The sequence below is a fragment of the Cottoperca gobio genome, chromosome 15 (assembly GCF_900634415.1).
Source record: "Cottoperca gobio chromosome 15, fCotGob3.1, whole genome shotgun sequence".
NCBI classification, from domain to species: Eukaryota; Metazoa; Chordata; class Actinopteri; order Perciformes; family Bovichtidae; genus Cottoperca; species Cottoperca gobio.
This window is the reverse complement of record NC_041369.1, coordinates 16,703,104-16,721,583: the sequence shown is the minus strand read 5'-3', so window position 1 is coordinate 16,721,583 and position 18,480 is coordinate 16,703,104. Positions and strand designations below refer to the sequence as shown.

At 40.0% G+C, this 18,480-nt stretch overlaps 2 protein-coding genes across 2 annotated transcripts in view; both read right to left on the bottom strand.

Annotated features, from left to right (window-relative positions):
• Window positions 1-8,406, bottom strand: part of adam12b (ADAM metallopeptidase domain 12b) — a 73,071-nt gene extending 64,665 nt beyond the window's left edge. The window contains exon 1 of the mRNA XM_029450242.1: window positions 7,977-8,406. Within this exon, the coding sequence (XP_029306102.1) occupies window positions 7,977-8,091 (115 nt within the window). The 5' untranslated portion in view covers window positions 8,092-8,406. The remainder of the gene's footprint in view (window positions 1-7,976) is intronic.
• A 2,975-nt stretch (window positions 8,407-11,381) lies between these two features.
• Window positions 11,382-18,156, bottom strand: LOC115020333 ((E2-independent) E3 ubiquitin-conjugating enzyme FATS). Its single transcript, XM_029450294.1, has 5 exons — window positions 18,078-18,156; window positions 16,619-16,799; window positions 14,844-14,907; window positions 14,131-14,230; window positions 11,382-12,014 (listed from the first exon to the last, which is right to left on the bottom strand). The coding sequence occupies exons 1-5, from the start codon at window positions 18,099-18,101 to the stop codon at window positions 11,985-11,987; spliced, it is 399 nt and encodes a 132-aa protein (XP_029306154.1). The 5' UTR covers window positions 18,102-18,156; the 3' UTR covers window positions 11,382-11,984.
• Between the last annotated feature and the right edge of the window lie 324 nt (window positions 18,157-18,480).

Below are 18,480 nucleotides of genomic sequence, written 5' to 3'. Positions count from 1 at the left end.
GCCAGAGATGTAGTAGTCGATACCAAATACCAATAACATTCCAAGATTCTCTTAATTTGATAACACGGTAAAAGAACTAAAAGGTTAGGAAGTTAAACAGGTCATAATTCCCTCTCTAATATCTATTTTATATTGCTGTGAAAACATCTCCTTCTAACAACTGTATTTATTCAGGCTTCTCTTCAAACATTTTTTTTTTCTTTGCAAGAATACAAGCTACTTAGCTTATGGACTTTGCACATATTTAGCATAGCAACCTTCAGTATTGATTGACTATTACTTGTGATGTAAAACCAATAAGATAGCGTTGTGGGCGGGACGTTGAGTGGAGACTACAGAGTGGAGACTACAGACGGAGACACAGGCTGCTGCATCAGAGCCAAAGTAGTCAATAATCATAAAATGAACATCTGATATAGTATATATGATAATCGGTCGATACCGACATAAAACACACAGTCACAGGGGTGCACGTGGGATACGAATCTGAGAAAGCGAGGAATAAGTGGGAAAGGAAGTACGAGCAGAGTGATGCTCAAGTGCTCTGATTTAGTGAAGATCTTAGTGGCTTTGGTTTTTTGTTTTTTTACTTCTGCCTCAGACACAAGAAACCTGAGGATTAAAGATGCTAAAATGTTTTCATCTTTCCGGTCAAAGTGGAACAAAAGAGCTCTACTAACACTTTATTGGAGCTTTCTGTATACATCCAATTACTGATTCCGTATGAAAACACCACCGACCTAAATACAGCCACGGATGCTACACCTACATTGTGCCCTCGAAAAAAAGAAAAGAAAAGCCCTTAACAAAGAGAATGGCGAATGAGGCCGCTTTGAAACACAATACAGCTCACAACTATCTTAATAGAGTGGTTCCTGGAAGTACAAATGGCCTGTAACTTCTCCTATCAACCAGACAGTGATACCTGTGAGGTTGTCCTGATATGGATTTAATTAGCTGGAAGTCAGAGTCACTCAGAAGAATAGAAACATATCAACCTAATCTTTAGGGCTGTCCATATTACAGGTTGTTACAGTTAATTTCTTTGTGAAAATGTGAAACGCAGCACTGAAATAAAGCCTTGGTTTCCTTTCATAATAAATACTCTTCCTTCCAATACATCAAAGAGAGCACTTTAGAATTCCTCCTTCAATATGATTTTCCTAGACTAATAAAAGACCTGAAAAGTAGACAGCATTGTTTAAAAAAATGAGTACAGCTGTAGCTCTCTGAAGTGCCGGGTAATTTGCTGCATATGAATTGATGTTTGAAGCTAGAAGCAACTTAAAAGAAAAGACTCTTTCAACTGATAAAATAAGTCATCCATTGAAACGCACGTATAGGCTACTTTTCTACAAATGTATTTTTCATCTCTGCGTTTCATCTTGAGCAGCATAATGAATTGGCCAGCTCACTCTGTTAGTTCATGTTCTCTAGCAATAACATGGAAATTACAGTATATTCAACACGACGCTGTAGCTGTACATTCCAAGACAAACTCTGAAAGGCCTTTTCAAACATGTTCTTACATTTGTAGTAGATTTATGTAGCGATAAAGAAAGATTTTTTAGCTTTACGGTTCTTTTAGTGTTTTTAGCCGTACTACATACTACTTTTATACAGTATGGGATGGTGGACTGTTGCATTAGTATATTAAAATATCAACATACGTTACCACTGTATAACAACAGGAAATGATACAATATACGTGACGTTGGTGGTCAATCAAACCTCGACTGCCAATTAAACTTCACAAATAGACACTTCTCAATTTCCTTTGTGCGTTGTATTGCGAGGGAATAGTGTGCATCAACAGCACACTTAAAACTCAACCGTATTTACGACGCATGCTGTGAACACACTACGCACTACAAACTTGCTTAGAATCAGTCGTCATCGCTAACGTCATTGGGATTCATCTCGTGGGCACCATGGATATTCGTACCAAATGTTATGGAAAAACAATCAAACTGCTGTCAAGACTTTTCATTTAAATCCAAAAATGTCAACCTCGTCCTCATCCCATCCCATAGTTGTTGAGATATTTGAATCTGGACCAAAGTAGTGGACCGACCAACTGACAGAATGACACGATGTTATTGCCTTCCCTAAAAAAACACGTCGCTAGTGGCTAAAAAACACTCCCGATCTAATTTTGTTGTTTTGATAGAAGAGCAAATTATTTCCTGTCCTTCTACTTTCAGGAAAAAAAGTAATAATATCTTAACTCTTTTTTCCACTCTTGCAATCTGCCTCCTCTTCCACCATGTACGTAAGAAAGGCGTCTCTTACATTTGCTACATTGTTCAAAGCAAAATCAAATAGATACAGAAGAAAAGGGGGCGGGGCTTATGGTCTGACTTTCAATGAGGAACAACATTATGAGCTTCTTATTGACAGTGGACAGCCCAGGCTGAGAAACAGAGAGAAGAGGGGGCTGAGAGGCACACACACAGAGAAACAAAGACTCCAAAAGCCTTTTTGCAGAAGTTGAGAATTTGAGTGTTGCCTCATTTCAACAATCCCTCCATCAACTCGCTTTCCCCTGTGATGACACACTGGAGTAATTAGTGCTGAAGTTGAGAAGGTGTTAATCCTGGATGTGGGATTCCCCCCCGGATCTATTCCAAACAGAACAGCCCCATTATTGGCCTGATGGAGTAAGATGAGAGGTCAGCAGCTCTCAGTGAAATAAGGGTAATAGGATACTTCCCAGGGTGGGTTAGTGAGATTTGTTTGTGTGTCCCATTCCCATCCTGTGGGAGCAACAGTGGGAAAGCCACATCCCAACTTGTCCTGCATAGATTTGGGCATTATGGACTATGGGGACTTCAGCGTGGAAGATCTGGGGATTAACAGAATGTATGTATCACATATGCTGGGTCACCTAGCAGCTCTCTGTGGGGGGGGGGGGAGGGGTTCCAACAAATATAGATTTGTTTAGCCATGCTAGTTGCATGGCTCTATGGATGGCAATGTCGGTCAGACGATTGGATAGTTTGGTTAATGGTCAACCGCAAATTGGGTTGGGATTCCAACTAGAATACCTGCAACACTAATGCCATTCCTGTTGCCTTCAGATGTACTTTGTGCTTAGTGCTAATTAGCACGTTAGCCTGCTAACAAACTGAAGATGGCGAACATGATGATAATTAAACATCAGCATGTTAGCATTTGTCATTAGGAACATGTCAGCAGGCTCACATAAGCATTTAGCTCAAAGCACCACTGTGCCTGAATGCACAGAGAGAGGAAAGACATTAATTTAAGTACAACACACACACACACACACACACACACACACACACACACACACACACACACACATATAAAGATCAAGAGGTTGCAAATTGCTGTTAGCGAGGCACAGCTAACCTCTGCCTCAAAGATCTTATTTACAAAAGATGTTCACTTCATATAATACTCTCACGACAGCCTCTACCCCCCCCCCCCATTAAAAGCTCCTACAATATGAAGGCTGATGGTTTAAGAGCATGGCTGCACTCCAATCAACAATGTCTCACAATAAATAAACTGACACCATGGTGTGATGACCTTTCTGTTGTGGAATTATTGATGTAGTTGACCTGGTGGTTCAGTCCGCTGTGTAACTGCGTGAGTGTCAAACCAGAATCCTGTTGTTGTTGCATCAGTTCACTTTCTCGCACCGTCCTCACTCTCATCCGAGCGAACGCTAATATTTCTTGAGAAGGGCGCTGTCAACGGAAAAGAAAGAAACAAGCAACCGCTGCTCTAAAAGAATTCAAATGTTCACCAGCTCTTTCGCGTTTCTTCTATTACACCTCTAGCCTATCATTCATTTCAAATGTGAGAACTGACGACTGCATGTGTGCACCTCTCGTAAATCCAATATCTTCCTTCATTCTGCATTCGAGCATAAATATCAGTGGCTTGCTGCTCACAGATATGTTGTGACAGCAGTGACTTCATGTACCTTTCCTACTTTGCATCTATTCATTATTCCTTTCTTCGCGCCACAAAAAAAAGTAATATTTCTTCTTCATTTCAGAGAAAATTGTCTGTAAATGGATGACAGATGTAGGTGACTGCCTTCGCATTTGTCTCTATGACTCTTTTGGTTCTCTGAAGGTTGACGCAGATTGAGGGGAAACGCAGCCACCTTCCTCCATCACACCCATGACTGACTGTTGTTTGTCAGGTTTCTGTAGGCGGTGGTCTGCAGCTCTGTTGTTGTCTAACATCCAGGTTTCTCACAGTTTCATGAACATCACCCACTTCCTTTTCCCTCTCTCTCATTTTCCCTTTCTCACTCGTGACATCTGTCATTATTCCATGTGTGTATGTTAGCTTCTCAGATTATCACAGAGCAGCGTGCATCTCTGGGTTGTCACTGGTTTGTGTGTTATGCTGCCATCAAATAACATCGGCTTATCTACTATATCTGTGATCCCGTCATCCTCGGGCAGAGCGGCACGTGGTGAGCAGGAGGAGAGCTAAATCATTCTGATGGCTATAATGACCAATGATGCTTAACAGAGGGAGACGTTTCTAACTGTGTCGTTCCCCTGAAGCCAACAAATCAATGCCAGTCTGCCCTCAAAATGTCAAGCGACAGCCACCCTTAGGGATTGAGAGACAGACCAGGGTGAGGCTATTTTCTAAATGGCTTTAGCAGCAAAAGGGTTGTTTTAAACTGGATGGCAGCCATACGTCAGGGCTCCACCGCCGCTGTGAGTTACATCCCAGGAAACTGTGCTGAAAGGTGCGCTACGCACCTGAGAGACCAAAGGGAGAGTGTGTGAATTTCTACGATTTTCAGGGCGCTCAGGGCAAGTTTTATTATCCTCTCCGCCAGTTTGTTTCGAAAACACAGACGTTCTAATCTTTCTAATTAATTTCGTCTGATACTGCGGTTTGACCAGTTGATATCCTCAAATCTAATCCAGGTCATTTCATTCTGCCTCTAATTATTTATTGAGTTTCCTCTACCCAGAAAAAAAAAAAGATCAGACCCTCAGAAAACCAGTTGATATGCAGAGGAGAGACAAAGAGAGAGAATTCATCAAAGATTTGTAAACAGTCGGCTTGATTCTTGTCCTTATGGACTTCGTTTATTTTTGCTTTTAGCTTCTTCTTCTTCTTCTTTTTCAAGCTAATGAGCAGACAGCCAATTCAACGACTGATCACTTGACTTTAACTTTGTAGAATTTTTTCAAAGACTGTTTTTCTTAAATTTAATTATACAAACATTTAGAGGTGGCTCTTTTAATCCAACTTTAAAATGAAGAATGTGTTGCTATTCTGAGAATCACTCAAGGAGCTGTCAGTCAACCTTTTGAGTATTCTTTGTGATGTTGAAAGGAAAGCTTGCTTTTGTCCCCGACACCTTTTCTTTTAAGTTTTCGACAATGGTGGGACGGACAAATATGACAGAGTGAAATATTGCAAAGCACCATAAATAGCCTTATCTTCCTCTGTGGTACTCAACAATTGACTCTATGCTGATGATGATATATACATATATACTTGTTAACTTTTTGCAGAATGTTCTTGTAAAAATACTCAGTAGTACAATATGTTTTGCTTCAAGGCCAGAGAAAGTCGTTCAGATGCACAAATTTATTAACCGCTAACACAACACCGTTTTTGAACTCTATCCAGGTAGCAGATTGCAGCTGATACTTGGCACACTCTGAGGTGTTCTGGCGATACAGGATTGAATGTCGGCTCTGGTCCATATATGGCTGCCAGATTTGGCAGAATTTTTGGGGTGCCGACTTTGGCTAATTTAGGCTGAGAAACTGCTTAAGTAAGCAGCACTCAAGCTAGCTTTGAGCAAGTGTCAACTCATGGCATTGGCCCAAGTTCGGCTGATTCAGGAAGGACACTCATCACAAATTTGGCTAACGTCAGGCTACCAGCTGTATAAGATTTAGGCCACTGTTGAGCTAAGCCATTTTCCTACCAGTCACTTTACACGACATACATCCTGAGCTTCCTCTTACTTGTTGTCCTGCTGATGATTAAATGTATCTTCTACTTAATTTATTACTTCAAATTAGGCTAATTGTCAAGATAAATGTCAACATGCATGATTTGTAGTGGCCTTTCAGAACAGCACAAATACAGCAAATGTTTTCTGATCTGACGCTACCAGAGCGATCCAAAACTGTAACACATAACTTATAGGTATACCACATGGTCAAGGTTTGGTTAGGTTTAGGCACTAAAACATATTGGTTAGGGAAAGATCATGGTTTGGTTTAAACTAACTCACTGGTTAAGGTTAGGGAATAATCGGTCATGGTTAAAATAAATCAATTTGATTGTCAGTAGGAAACAGCCCATCCAATCACCTGATTTGTGGCTCTATGCCAACACACACACACACACACACACACACACACACACACACACACACACACACACACACACACACACACACACACACACACAATATTCCTGGGCCTGTTAAACCCCACTTTGCCATCATTAAATAAAAATGATCAATAGAATTTTTCAAGTGAAAATTGTTTATTTCTATATCTATTTCCAATTAAATAAACCAATCCAAAGCAAAACCCTTCTGCTTCATTCTGTCTCACAAACTACAGCATGAGAAAGACATTGCAGTGCGGTCTCCACTGAGGTGGAGGGAGGCCATGACAAACATTTCAGAGAGAAGCTGAAGTCAGTATCCTGCTGACATCAAAGAGGTGGTACGTATGTACTGCCCTATTTCAATACTCACTACCCCTTAAAACTATTTTTACTCCCTGTTTTCAGACATCAACTAAGCCTCTGAATGATAGCTTTAATGATCCACATTGAGATGATGTGTGTGTGGTAAACGTCTCCTGAACTACATCTTTCTATTTCTCTGCCAGTGTTGGTAATTGTCAGGGAAGCTTTATTCTGTGGGGCTATTAATGATGCACCCTCAGGCTTCATGTTTGTTACCCAAAAAAAAAAAAATCATAAACAATGAGCTGTCTCTGCATTTTCTAAGAAAAAGCGTGGTTCTAAATTGCATTTACCTTTTTGCTGGAATGTATTTAAGACATGACACAAACTTCTATATTTACTGTAGCGTGGACATTTTTTAATCTTCTTTTCTTAGCACCTTAGGTACCCTCTCTAATTGTGAAATGCAATGTTGTTTTAGCAGTACACACAGGCACTGTATGCATTAAAATCACTTAAAATGAAGAGTTACGGTATTTAGACTTTTATTTTATAATTGGAGCATGCTGGATCCCAACTTGCCAACTCCAAGATTCACAGAAATCAGTTTGACAGCAAACAACATTTTAACCTAAAACATAGAGAAGCTGTTTCACATTGGAGTGAATCTGTAAGGATGTCTGTTTCTGTTTTTATCTTTTCCATTTTGTCTTAGTACTACATGCACAGACACTCACACAGACACACACACACACACACACACATACAAACACAACACCAGGTTATCACTATGTCATTCATTCAGCAGATTAAGTTTAGCTGCTGAATAATAATAAAAACATCCTGTTTGGTTTATGTTTACAGCCAAAAGATAAAGCTGTATCCTCCTGGATGTTAAACTCATCTGTCCATCCTGACACTTCCCTGTATTGTTCCATTCTAAGCAGTGAGATGGATCTAAAAAAGGAAACACTCCCAAATGGAAAATGCACAGCAAGACATTTAAAAATGGCTGTATGAGTAGATAAATGTCAAAACTGGTGTGTAACGTTTGTATTTTAAGTGTCCCATCAAGTGCATCAAAGAAAACAAGGTCAGTCATTAACATATTTAGATTTCTATAAACTACAACAAGGTAAACCCTACTGTTAACACAGACCTACTTGCACTGTAGCCTCATAAAACATAAATGCAGTTCAAACACACTGTAAAAATCATGTTCAGACTGTGGCTTAACATCTGCAGCACTACATGAAAATGAGCCAAATGACTTATGACAGAAAATGTAAACAGTGATTTTGTCTACTCACCCTCTTGTGTGTTGTAAACCGTGTTGTCAGCAGTTCCCGTGGCCGTAGACAGGCACCAGACGCGGAGAGCGAAGAGCACAAAGGCAAAGTTCTTCCGCCGCCTCCAGGTTCTCATGATGCCCGGTGCTCGGTGAGGTGAAAACGGGGGGGGGGAAAGCGCTCCGGTCAGACTGCGTTATTAAAGCAGCACCACCCAGACACTAGACACAGGTGACAGGATGGAGGTTACTGGTCACAGGCAGTTCACAGAGGTGTCGTGGGGTGGGGAGGGGGGTAAAAATGCTTCACCACCAAGACCCCGACGAGATGTGGCAGGCTGTCACTCCCGAGAAACAAGCTGTCAAAAACTTTTCCTTCCCACACCACACGTTTAGCGGGCAACAGTCTGGGAAAACGTACAAAATACATACGTTAGCCAAATGTTGCTCATGTGGTAGGGGTACGGTGAAGGAGCGATAGAAGAGGCAGAATGAGAGGATGTTGGGGAGTAGTGAAGCGGACTTGCCATCCCCTCCAGGACCCGAGCAGCCACACTTCGCCATGTGCGCTTCAGGCTCCGCTGGGTCCTAAAGACGGACACATACAATCACACTTAATTGTAAACTATTTAGGCTACTATAATAACCTATTTTGCGTTAGCTATTTGGTATCGAGAAGCCCCAGTCTGATGCACACCAAGAAGCATTAAAGATGTATTTATCCGATTATTCAAAAAAGGTGCAGACGTACAATATTTCACAGACTGCCAAACTAAATTACCTCGTTTAGACTTAGATTATAGTCAATGGCAAACATTTGCATTTGTCCGTGCAGCCAGTGTAGACATAGCCTATGTTGGATAACAAAAATACATTTAAAGACTTGCTTGACAATAAGTAAAATATACAAATAGTGTGTTGACATTGTCCCGCAGGTTTGCGGAAGGAACGCCAGCTAGTTTACAGTGGCAAACTTTAAAAACAACTTTATTGAAAGAACAATAACGTTACAAACAACAGATGTACAGGGGAAAAATGTTATATTAACATGTCTTCTTCTTCTTCTTCTTCTTCTTCTTCTTCTTCTTCTTCTTCTTCTTCTTCTTCTTCTTCTTCTTCTTCTCAAATGTATAAACTATGCTCTTTAACAAGCAATATTTGCATTGGGTACTATTAAAAAAAGTATTGACGTAACTACAATGTTTCATGTGTAGCTCTTAGAGTATTACAACACTTATTAATTTATTGTAGATATAACACGTTATACAGGTAATAAGAGCTTTTATGCATCTCCTCTTGTTTCAGTCCCCCTACTCTCTCTGGCTCAACGGCTCTCTGGTTTGCTTAAATGTTGTGTTTTGATGTAGGTGCATTAAGATAATTGATTCTTTCCCAAACTCAGCCTCAGAAACCCAACCAAGAAAGATACAAAAAGAAAAAAACATTGGAAAGGGCACTTCCCTAGGTGATTACTTAGCATAGGATGTATTTCTTATTTTAATGTAGTGTGAAACACTATGATACATTGTGTAGAATAAAATATATGCATGTACGCTGATGGGATTACAATTTGACATTTCAAAAATGTTATGCTTTTAACCTGTTGAACCCCCAGGTCCCACTGAAAGTAAATGTGCATTTGTCATGATTGAGGTTTATAATGTTGAAACACTTCATGAATCAATTTCTGCGTGTGAATATTCTATATTAAAAAAGTATATAGCCCATGAAAATGGTGACCCTCCTTCATTTTGAAATGCCCCTTGGATGAGAATGTCTATGTCTGTGTCCAGAAACACTTTAAAACACACGCATACACACACACACACACACACACACACACACACACACACACACACACACACACACACACACACACACACGCACACACACACACACACACACACACACACACACACACACACACACATGTCATCATCCTGTCTCCACTGACGCCACAAACTGCAAATAAAATGATAAAATGCACTAAGCTGACTTTGATTATCCAAGTGTCAGATTTTATCTATGTATCTTAATTCCTACTCTGAAAAGGTTTTATTAAAATGTACACCCCTTCCCAGAAATACCCCTTATTTTCTGTTGTTTTCTGTTGATCTCTTGTAACTTTTCAGTTGCTTCTGTCTCTTATGTGCTCTTAAATGACCCAACCAACCCCCCCGCTGTTACTCACCCTATATATTTGACTGATACCAATTTCAAGACACACATACAGTAAAAATGATAGATTTAAATATATAGAACACAGAGACACAGCTGGAAAGAGACAGACATGAATCCAGATGTTTACATAATAGGGCTGCCAATGGAATGACTAATGAGCAAATTATAATCAGTGTCTCTGCTTCAATGTACACAATTAGCACTGTAAGCTCAGCAGGGGTTCTCATTTCTAAGACAGACATATCGGCTATACCTTCAGGGTATCCGAGTCAGTCAAGGCAAGGCGAAGGGCCTCTGAGTACACAGTCCACATTATGCAGGAGATAGCAATGTGACATACAGACACACGATGCCTCGGAGAGAGAGAGGCAGACTGACAGGAGCCCTTCTCCTCATATACAAATGCCTGTCAGTCTGTGCTCATCGTCTGGAACCAGCCCACTGCAGGAGTGCAGTTCTCCCATGTGGATTACTCTTTTAAATTGTTTTGCTGGTAATGCATCCATCTGTATAGTCCGTGAATATCAATACTGTTTACTACATATGTTTCTTGCTATGGGCCCCAATCGATCCATCTGGAAGCAAGAACCTTACTGCACATGGCAGCTGGTTCATCATTTCTTCATAGCGAACGAGAATGAATTTCAAAATTCAAAAAGTTCAAATAATTTGACATTTAACCTGGCATTTGTCGGGGATTTAAAACACTGTCAGTATAACATCAAAAGCTTTCCCCAATGCATTTATACAACACGTTTGTCTGAGAGCTGCGGCACATGTCCTTCCCCTGTTCTCTCTTCATCCCAGCAGGCTCTGTTGAAATTCCAGAGAGATGTCAGTCACCTTTACAGGCTATATGCGGACGGCAGACCCAGGGTGTGTTCAGAAGTTTCCTCTCTTGTTACAATGTCATCTCTGGTTTGGAGCTCTGTCACAAAGGCCCCCTTTCACAGGCGTTGCGTGTCTCCTGAGTTCGATTAGCTTGGAATTCCAGTGTTCCGGATGGGAGGACCCAGAGGCCTCGAGGCAGACGTGAAGCCAAAGACGAAAAACATAGTTCACCCCTCTTCCACTTTATAAACCTGGAGTACTGTACCAATGGTAAGAGTCAAATTTTGCTCAAAGCTACATTTCCTGGAAAATGACACATCGACACAGAATGTCCTTGGAATGCTTTTATTTCATTCTTGAAATACATTAGATGAAAATCATATTGTACATAAGGAATAAAATCATTAGGAAGGAAATGAGCAACAATATATGATTACTATTGTTTTTAGTAATTTTAGAAGACAGATTACACTTTCCTTGCTTTAATATTTTAACTGTCAAACCTTTCTCAATTGTTGTGTGTGTGTCTGTGATGTAAGAAGGTATGGCTTTGTTAATGTCTGCACACAACAACAATTAACTTATTAGAATATGCCCTGAACATCAATTGCTTTACTAATAGAATACTTTTACAGTATAACTTTGGTCAACAAAAAGGCTTATTTAATCTGCCACTGTGGCATAGACAGAAATATATAATGTCTTTGTCTTGTCAAATTAAATTATAAGCAAATAAACTACTAAATGTGTGTTTCTGTCACCCTGATAACTGCATCATCATGTTAACATTGTGAGCAAAATAAAAAATGTGTATCTTTATTCCTTTGTACATGCAATGGGCATGCTATTTAACAGAAATTGAGCCTTAACAAAATTGATTTATGCCCAGGCATGGGAATGATTTGCATAGAAGATTGACTGAATTAAATACAAAGTCATATTTAATATACACGAAGAAAAAGTGAAGAGCTAGAACGGCCAGTGAATTAAACCCATTTCGCCTTTCGGTCTGTCTCATTTATCTTTGCAGGATCTGGTCCAGAAGTCTCTGCAAAACAAGAACAACAACAACAATGGTACTGATAGCTTTCCCCCCAAAAAAACAGATTAAGAACACATGTATTTGTTCTCAGTCCCTCACTTCCCTCAATCTCTTAAGAGCAGCTCTGCATCACACAGGAGCGACTCCCGCTGCTAAATTGGCTTTCCCTTCCATCAGCCTCACCCTTGAGGTGGTCAAACCCAGGAAGGAGGAATAATTCTAGTTTGCTATCTGACCGAATACACTGCTATGCAATCACCCTCCTCTCACAGTAATACCCGACAGCCGGAATCTCATTTTAGCCAGCATTGCAAACCACCCACCCTCTACCGCTCCCTATCAGACCCCTCTGTGACTCTCCTCTGGGCTCAACCTGTCTGTGTGTGTTCAGGCTTTCCGACAAAAAAACGACGCTTCTGAAAGCACACACGACTCAGTGTTTATCATGGAGGAAACACACTCCTTTTCTCCCAATCTCGCTGTGGTTGAGCCCGGCTAATAGCTTCATTTGAGAGGTGGCAAGGTCACGCTGGCTCCGTTTCCTCAAGAAATATAAAATGTTCTCTTACAGAGCCATTTGACGTCACACTGTGCAATATTTATAATTGCAGGTTGTGTCATTAAACCACACAAAGTTGATTTACTGTCGATTCACTGGTTAAAATGAAGGTTGTTGGAGGCCTGAGGCAAAGCAGTTGCCAGTTTTCGTAAGCGTCGGCAAAACGAGCGAGAAGCCAATCATCTTGAGATCATCTTGCTAAAAAACATACATATATTCTCTCTCTCAAGCCTGAAACTGCCATGATTGTGTAATTATCTGTAAGATACTGGAGACATCTCTTCACGTTTTTCACAGCTCACCTGACTGACAGCAAATTCATTGTTGTGGTTAGGTTATAATGGGAGAGTGAGTGAAGGCTCACCCACAAGTGAAGCTGAAAAATTGATATGTCTGACACTGCATGTCCTAAATATATCATTCATTTCCCACATGCCCCTCACTGTTGGAAGACGTGGGTACTGCCTGTAACAGTAAAGCATGTCCTATACATTATGTCAACAGGGCATAGAATCAGTTTCATTTAGGTAAGTTATGAGGGAACTTGTTTCTCTGGTGAAAGCCAAAACCACAGCGTTGGTATAAGGAGTGAAATGGGCTTAGTTGTGATGCAGTAAGTGTTTCGTTTTGTCATGAATTATAAGAAAGTTCTTTAGTGTTTCCTGATCTGGTTTTTAAGAAAACATCAGACACTGATAAGTTACAGAAGTTAAATAACATGTAACAACAATGAATACACCTAAATGGTAAATGCACATTTATTTGGGTGAAAATCTAGTTTGATAAATGACAATGGATCTGGCTTTAGCAGTCAAACAGTGACCTCTGCTGGATGACGATCAAACCGTGTTTTACATTTTATGAACACAGAATTCATTCATTTATACATCATGTGTCATTTAGTTACAACAACTCACAAAATGGGTAAGTATAAGATCAACATAAATCAAAATACAGTATTGTTGTTGTATTTAGGAGCATTAATGTTGATTTGAATAATTTGTCCAGTTTGAACTGATGTTATTTTGTATTTTCATATTGTATTGTTTAATTTTATGTTACACGTTTTGTCTTTATTTAACATCTTGAGACCATGTTAGAAATCTGTTGTCGTGGTGTGATTGATAAATATCCAATCAAAAACACTATGACACACTAGGTACGTTAAAATATTGTTGCCCTAAAATATACTGTGCAGACACCTGCTTTGAACATTTCTTATCCCCACCCTCAATTATAAGTTTGACTGTGGTCAGTCAAGTTTAGTGTAAGGTGATTTGTCTGAGAGTGTAACTAGATTACACTGACTTACATCTACACCTCCAAAGACAACCTCCTCATCAACAACATTTCTCAAAAGAAAAGTATTCTAATTTTAAAATGAGCTCTGCAGCAGTAAACATCACGCCTTCAGAAAACAGTCAAAACACAGTATTACAATTTGAGTTTAATACATTTTAAGCTTTTTTTTGTTGTTGATGCAAGATGTTTTCTGTTCTACTGAATTATAATTGAAGAATTTGACACATTTGATAAATGTTTTGAATCATAATAAATCCCAACCTTTTTAAAGAGGTCTGCTCGCAATCTGTTGGTTTGTGATACAGTCCTCTTTTTCTCTTCCTCTTTTTTCTTTGTCACCTCTGGCAGCTTGTTGTAAATCCTACAGACACACACACACACACACACACACACACACACACACACACACACACACACACACACACACACACACACACACACACACACACACACACACACACAAAAAGGCAAATTCATACAGGGCAGGTTAAAATGGTATCAGAAGTCTGAGGGTGGCTGAGCTATGCTAATGGATTGGCATATTAGAGACAAGGTATTATCTAGTGAGAACACATCTGGCCTAAACCTGGATCCACTGATAAACAGGTCTCGCACAGATCGCTTTTACAGCCAATTTGTTAGGATATACTCCAAGTCAGATAGTGTCGCTTTTACAAAAAATTACAATGGGCAGCCATCATCTGATCAGCTGTGCCTTTCCAGATAAGGCAAAAAAAAGGGGGGAAGAGATAACGTATACAGAGGGTAGTTCATATCTCCTGTCGAGACATTTGGACATCAAACATCTATTGTGTTGGTGTGGGTGTTTGAATGTGCGCCGTGTTTGTGCACAAACCATCATGCATGGCAGATATCACAAACACGCTTGATGGATTGTGCGGAATAAAGAAAACAAAGAGCGAAGGAGAGATGGAGTGACATCGTCTGACGCGGGTTTGGTCTGGAGAACTCACCGTCTGGACCTCAGCTGCATCTCTCTGCCTGATATAGACCTCTCTCTAGGCTTGAAAAGGTTATCTGGGACAAGCACACACACACACCCACACACCCACACACACACACACACACACACACACACACACGCACACACACACACAGGAATAACAAATAAGAATGAATATGTAAATGAAGCTTGAATATGTTAATGAACACTGAGGACTGTGTGTGATCTCTCTTTTTCAGACACATTTGAGCATTGATAGCCCAACCCCACATGCACACACACTCACACACACACACATGCATGCATGGAGACATATCAAATACGTAAATATACATAGCTTTATCCAGTCCTATTAGGTCTGAGCATTCTGTCTCTCACAGATTGAACTGAAGTGAATTGGCAGAGTGCTGCTGCTCAGGTCAACAGCACCAAGACTCTTTGTTCATTCATTGTTTCAAGGCTCCTAATTCCATAACTCCTCCATGACCTTCCAAAAAGTTGGAGCCTTCAGTTATCTGAAATGTTATGCCTCTGTACTTTATTAATATTTTACTCTGAAGCGTTGCACGGTCAGGAGTCTGGATGGATTTGCTGCAAAGACAAAAGTGTTGTAAACTATAAAACAATCTGCTGTGATGAATGTGTGAAAAAGGTGTTCATAATCTGAAAGCATTTAAGAAATTCTGATATTACCCAGTTTATGTAGTTAAAAAGTTCAACTCAACAAAGCTTTGTTAGAGTTTATAAGTCTGACAGCTTCAGTGTGAGAGAAATAAAAACACTGACAGAGTTTACACTGAATATGTAGCGTTTGCTGCACATAAATAACGAATTTACATCTTTGTGAACATAATTTTACTGACAGCAATATAATTAAAAACAATTTTATACCTTGATGGACAACATTTTTGACAAATGCTGGTTTAGACAAGTCGTGTTAGATAGAAATATGTTTTTCCTGCACTTTACATCATATCTTGGCCGCAATTTTTCATTTAGACGTGCATCCGTGCTCTGCTTGATTACATTTGTTTTTATCTGTATTCAATGCTGTTTTCTTTTTCCTATATGTGAAATATTTGCTTGTTGTATTTTGACCTTGAATAATACGCCGCTGCAAACCAGTTTCATTTTGTATAAAAAAAAGTTGGAACAAATAGAAAAGAAAACATCACATTTTTAGTCTAGACACCTTTAGTCTCAACTTGTGTATATTCCCTGCATACAGAGTTTTAAAGAAAATATGCTTTCACTGATCTGCAATACCAGATAACGGCCAGCAGAGAGCAAAATTGGATAATTGCCACCACACTATGAGGAGAAGAATATATAAAATCTCAGTTTGTTTCTCAGATCAGGTGAGAAACATGATTCATTATGACATGACTACAAGTTCCTCATTTACCTTTTCCCCTTATGTATGCATTCTATTCACAAGGAAACAGTGTATGCCCACTGAAGGAGCCTTCATCCTAACAGTCCAAGGATTTGAAGAATGTGTTAGTCCCTGCAGAAGTGATGTGAAACAAGGTAAAAGATCGATGTGGAAGATGAGGCTCTGCTCTAGACTGACACTTGGGAGAGATTGCTAGACTGACTAGTTTGCTGTCGTCACTACAGGCTGAATGCCACGCTTCCACTTCCATAACTCCCAGGATCTTCTGTCATATGATCTACAGCTGCCGGTTTTCTGTCATCTCGGGTGGTCTGGCAGCAGAAGCAACAAACGTCTGATTGGTTCGACAGATCTTATCCTGCTTTTCCAGGTTATTCAGCTGCACTTACCACTGAGTGGATTCGGTGTGGTGCAGTTCCTCTTTTGCCTGCCTCGATCCTCCCCGAGGCCCTGCATCAGGTCTGGATTGGAGTCCTGCAGCGATCTCCTTTTCCGAGCCTTCTGCTCCAACCTCATCACTCGACCTTGAGATCGGCTGATGAAGTCTGGCCTGAAGAGCTCCAAAGCCTCCTGAGGTGGGGAGAGGGATACATAAGCTGCTAGTTGATGGGAAGAATACAGTACAACTCATAGACATTAATCCTGCGGAAAGAGAATGAGAATCATTTGGTTTGAATCTATTCTGAACGTATCCTTAATCTATTCCTTAACCTTGGGGAATCCTATTCACAGCCTTGTCAAAGGTAAGAGGTATAGGCAGCATTATAATATTATGCTTAGCTTTAGTGGGGATAAAGGTAAGAGAGCTTTACTCTCAGGGGGAATGTGAATCCTTTACAAACCTCAATGGATCTTTACCCCTGACAACACTGAGATAAAACTTGCAACATCAACTGGGTAGAAATAAAAATAAAATTCAAAAAAAGAAAGGAGGCAAAACAAATGTAAATTGCAAATTATTAAATATTGTTTTTTTTTCATACCCCCTTTACTTGGCAGAGGCTGTGTCAAACACCAACTAAAGCAAGAATCCCTCCAAGTGTATAAATCTCCCCTCAAGAGACGCCGCTTCTGCGAGGATAATGTTTATTCCAAAGAGTAAACACATTAAGATTCTCTGTGTGTTAAACCTTAATTGAAATAGTCTAAAACATCATTCCTGAGGGTTTAAAGGTTTCATATGGCACATCCACTTTTCCAAATCTGATCATAAACCTTGTGCCGTCGCTCGATGTGGAATACTAAACAGCTATTCATGGTATTTTCTTGACTCCATAAATGACCTTTAGGTTGTCAGTCTCGGTTCTGAACCATGTTTTGATGTATTTCCTCAGCAGCTCCGCTCTTTGATCAAAAGCGGTGAAACAAGTTGAAATTTGGAAATCAATTTGCCACTGTGGACTTTCATTCAGCTTTAGTTACAGCTAACGGTCTCCCAGATCTCAATAGGAACTAGAAGGGCACTCGTAATTCTGCTGACAAACAGACAAAGAAACAAGACAAAAAAAATCAACCGAAAACATAACTTCCTTGGCAAAGATAATGATCTACACTACATGTTCATTATGATAATGTAGCCTTATGCACATGCACATATATTATCAAACAGTTAAAATAACAGGGTTTGAAAAAACATTCTTAGCACAGGATCAACTTAAAGGTAAATTGTGAAGATGCTACACATCAAAGTCTGTTTACAGGTCATGTTGAGTTCTACTGCATATGTAAAAATAAGAAAAATAAGTATAAAGCATTTTGGCTCCAGGAGTAGCTGCTTAAAATCTGATAAATTGGAGCTGAAGAGTAGTAGTTTGAAAATGAAAAGAAAATGTGGATGTGTGGAGTTACCAGACTCTGTAGGCCGCTCCTCATTTCTGCTTAAGGCTAGCAGCTCAAGACTAATTTGGCTGCAACTAGCACAACACACCAGTCTCTCGGCGGGTTGCATTGTGGGTAATGTAGGCGCCCGGCTTTACAAGAAAGATGAATGTGTGGCATAAAAAGACGGTTCATTTGTTAGCGATGCTAGGGACCATCGCTAAAGAGACACCAATTACCAAACTCGTGTGGTGTATTTCCTGAAAGGCAAGTTATTATTTATAATGTGGTTCCTACTTTGAGGCTGAGAGTCTTGGGTATGCCTTCCAGAGGATCAGCCTTCACTCTGGAATAACAGGTCTTGAAGGAGACGTTTTGAGTCTCTGAGGAACAGTCATGTTCCTGTCGTTCCTCTGTCTTATCACTCCCTGCT

Coding starts and splice junctions, on each gene's coding strand:
- LOC115020333 (XM_029450294.1), bottom strand. CDS start 18,101: ATGAGGAGCGGCCTACAGAGTCTG. Junction 14,231..14,843: donor ATGCAGCTGAGGTCCAGACG/GTGAGTTCTCCA, acceptor GTGTGTCTGTAG/GATTTACAACAAGCTGCCAG. Junction 12,015..14,130: donor GAGCAGACCTCTTTAAAAAG/GTTGGGATTTAT, acceptor CTTGTTTTGCAG/AGACTTCTGGACCAGATCCT.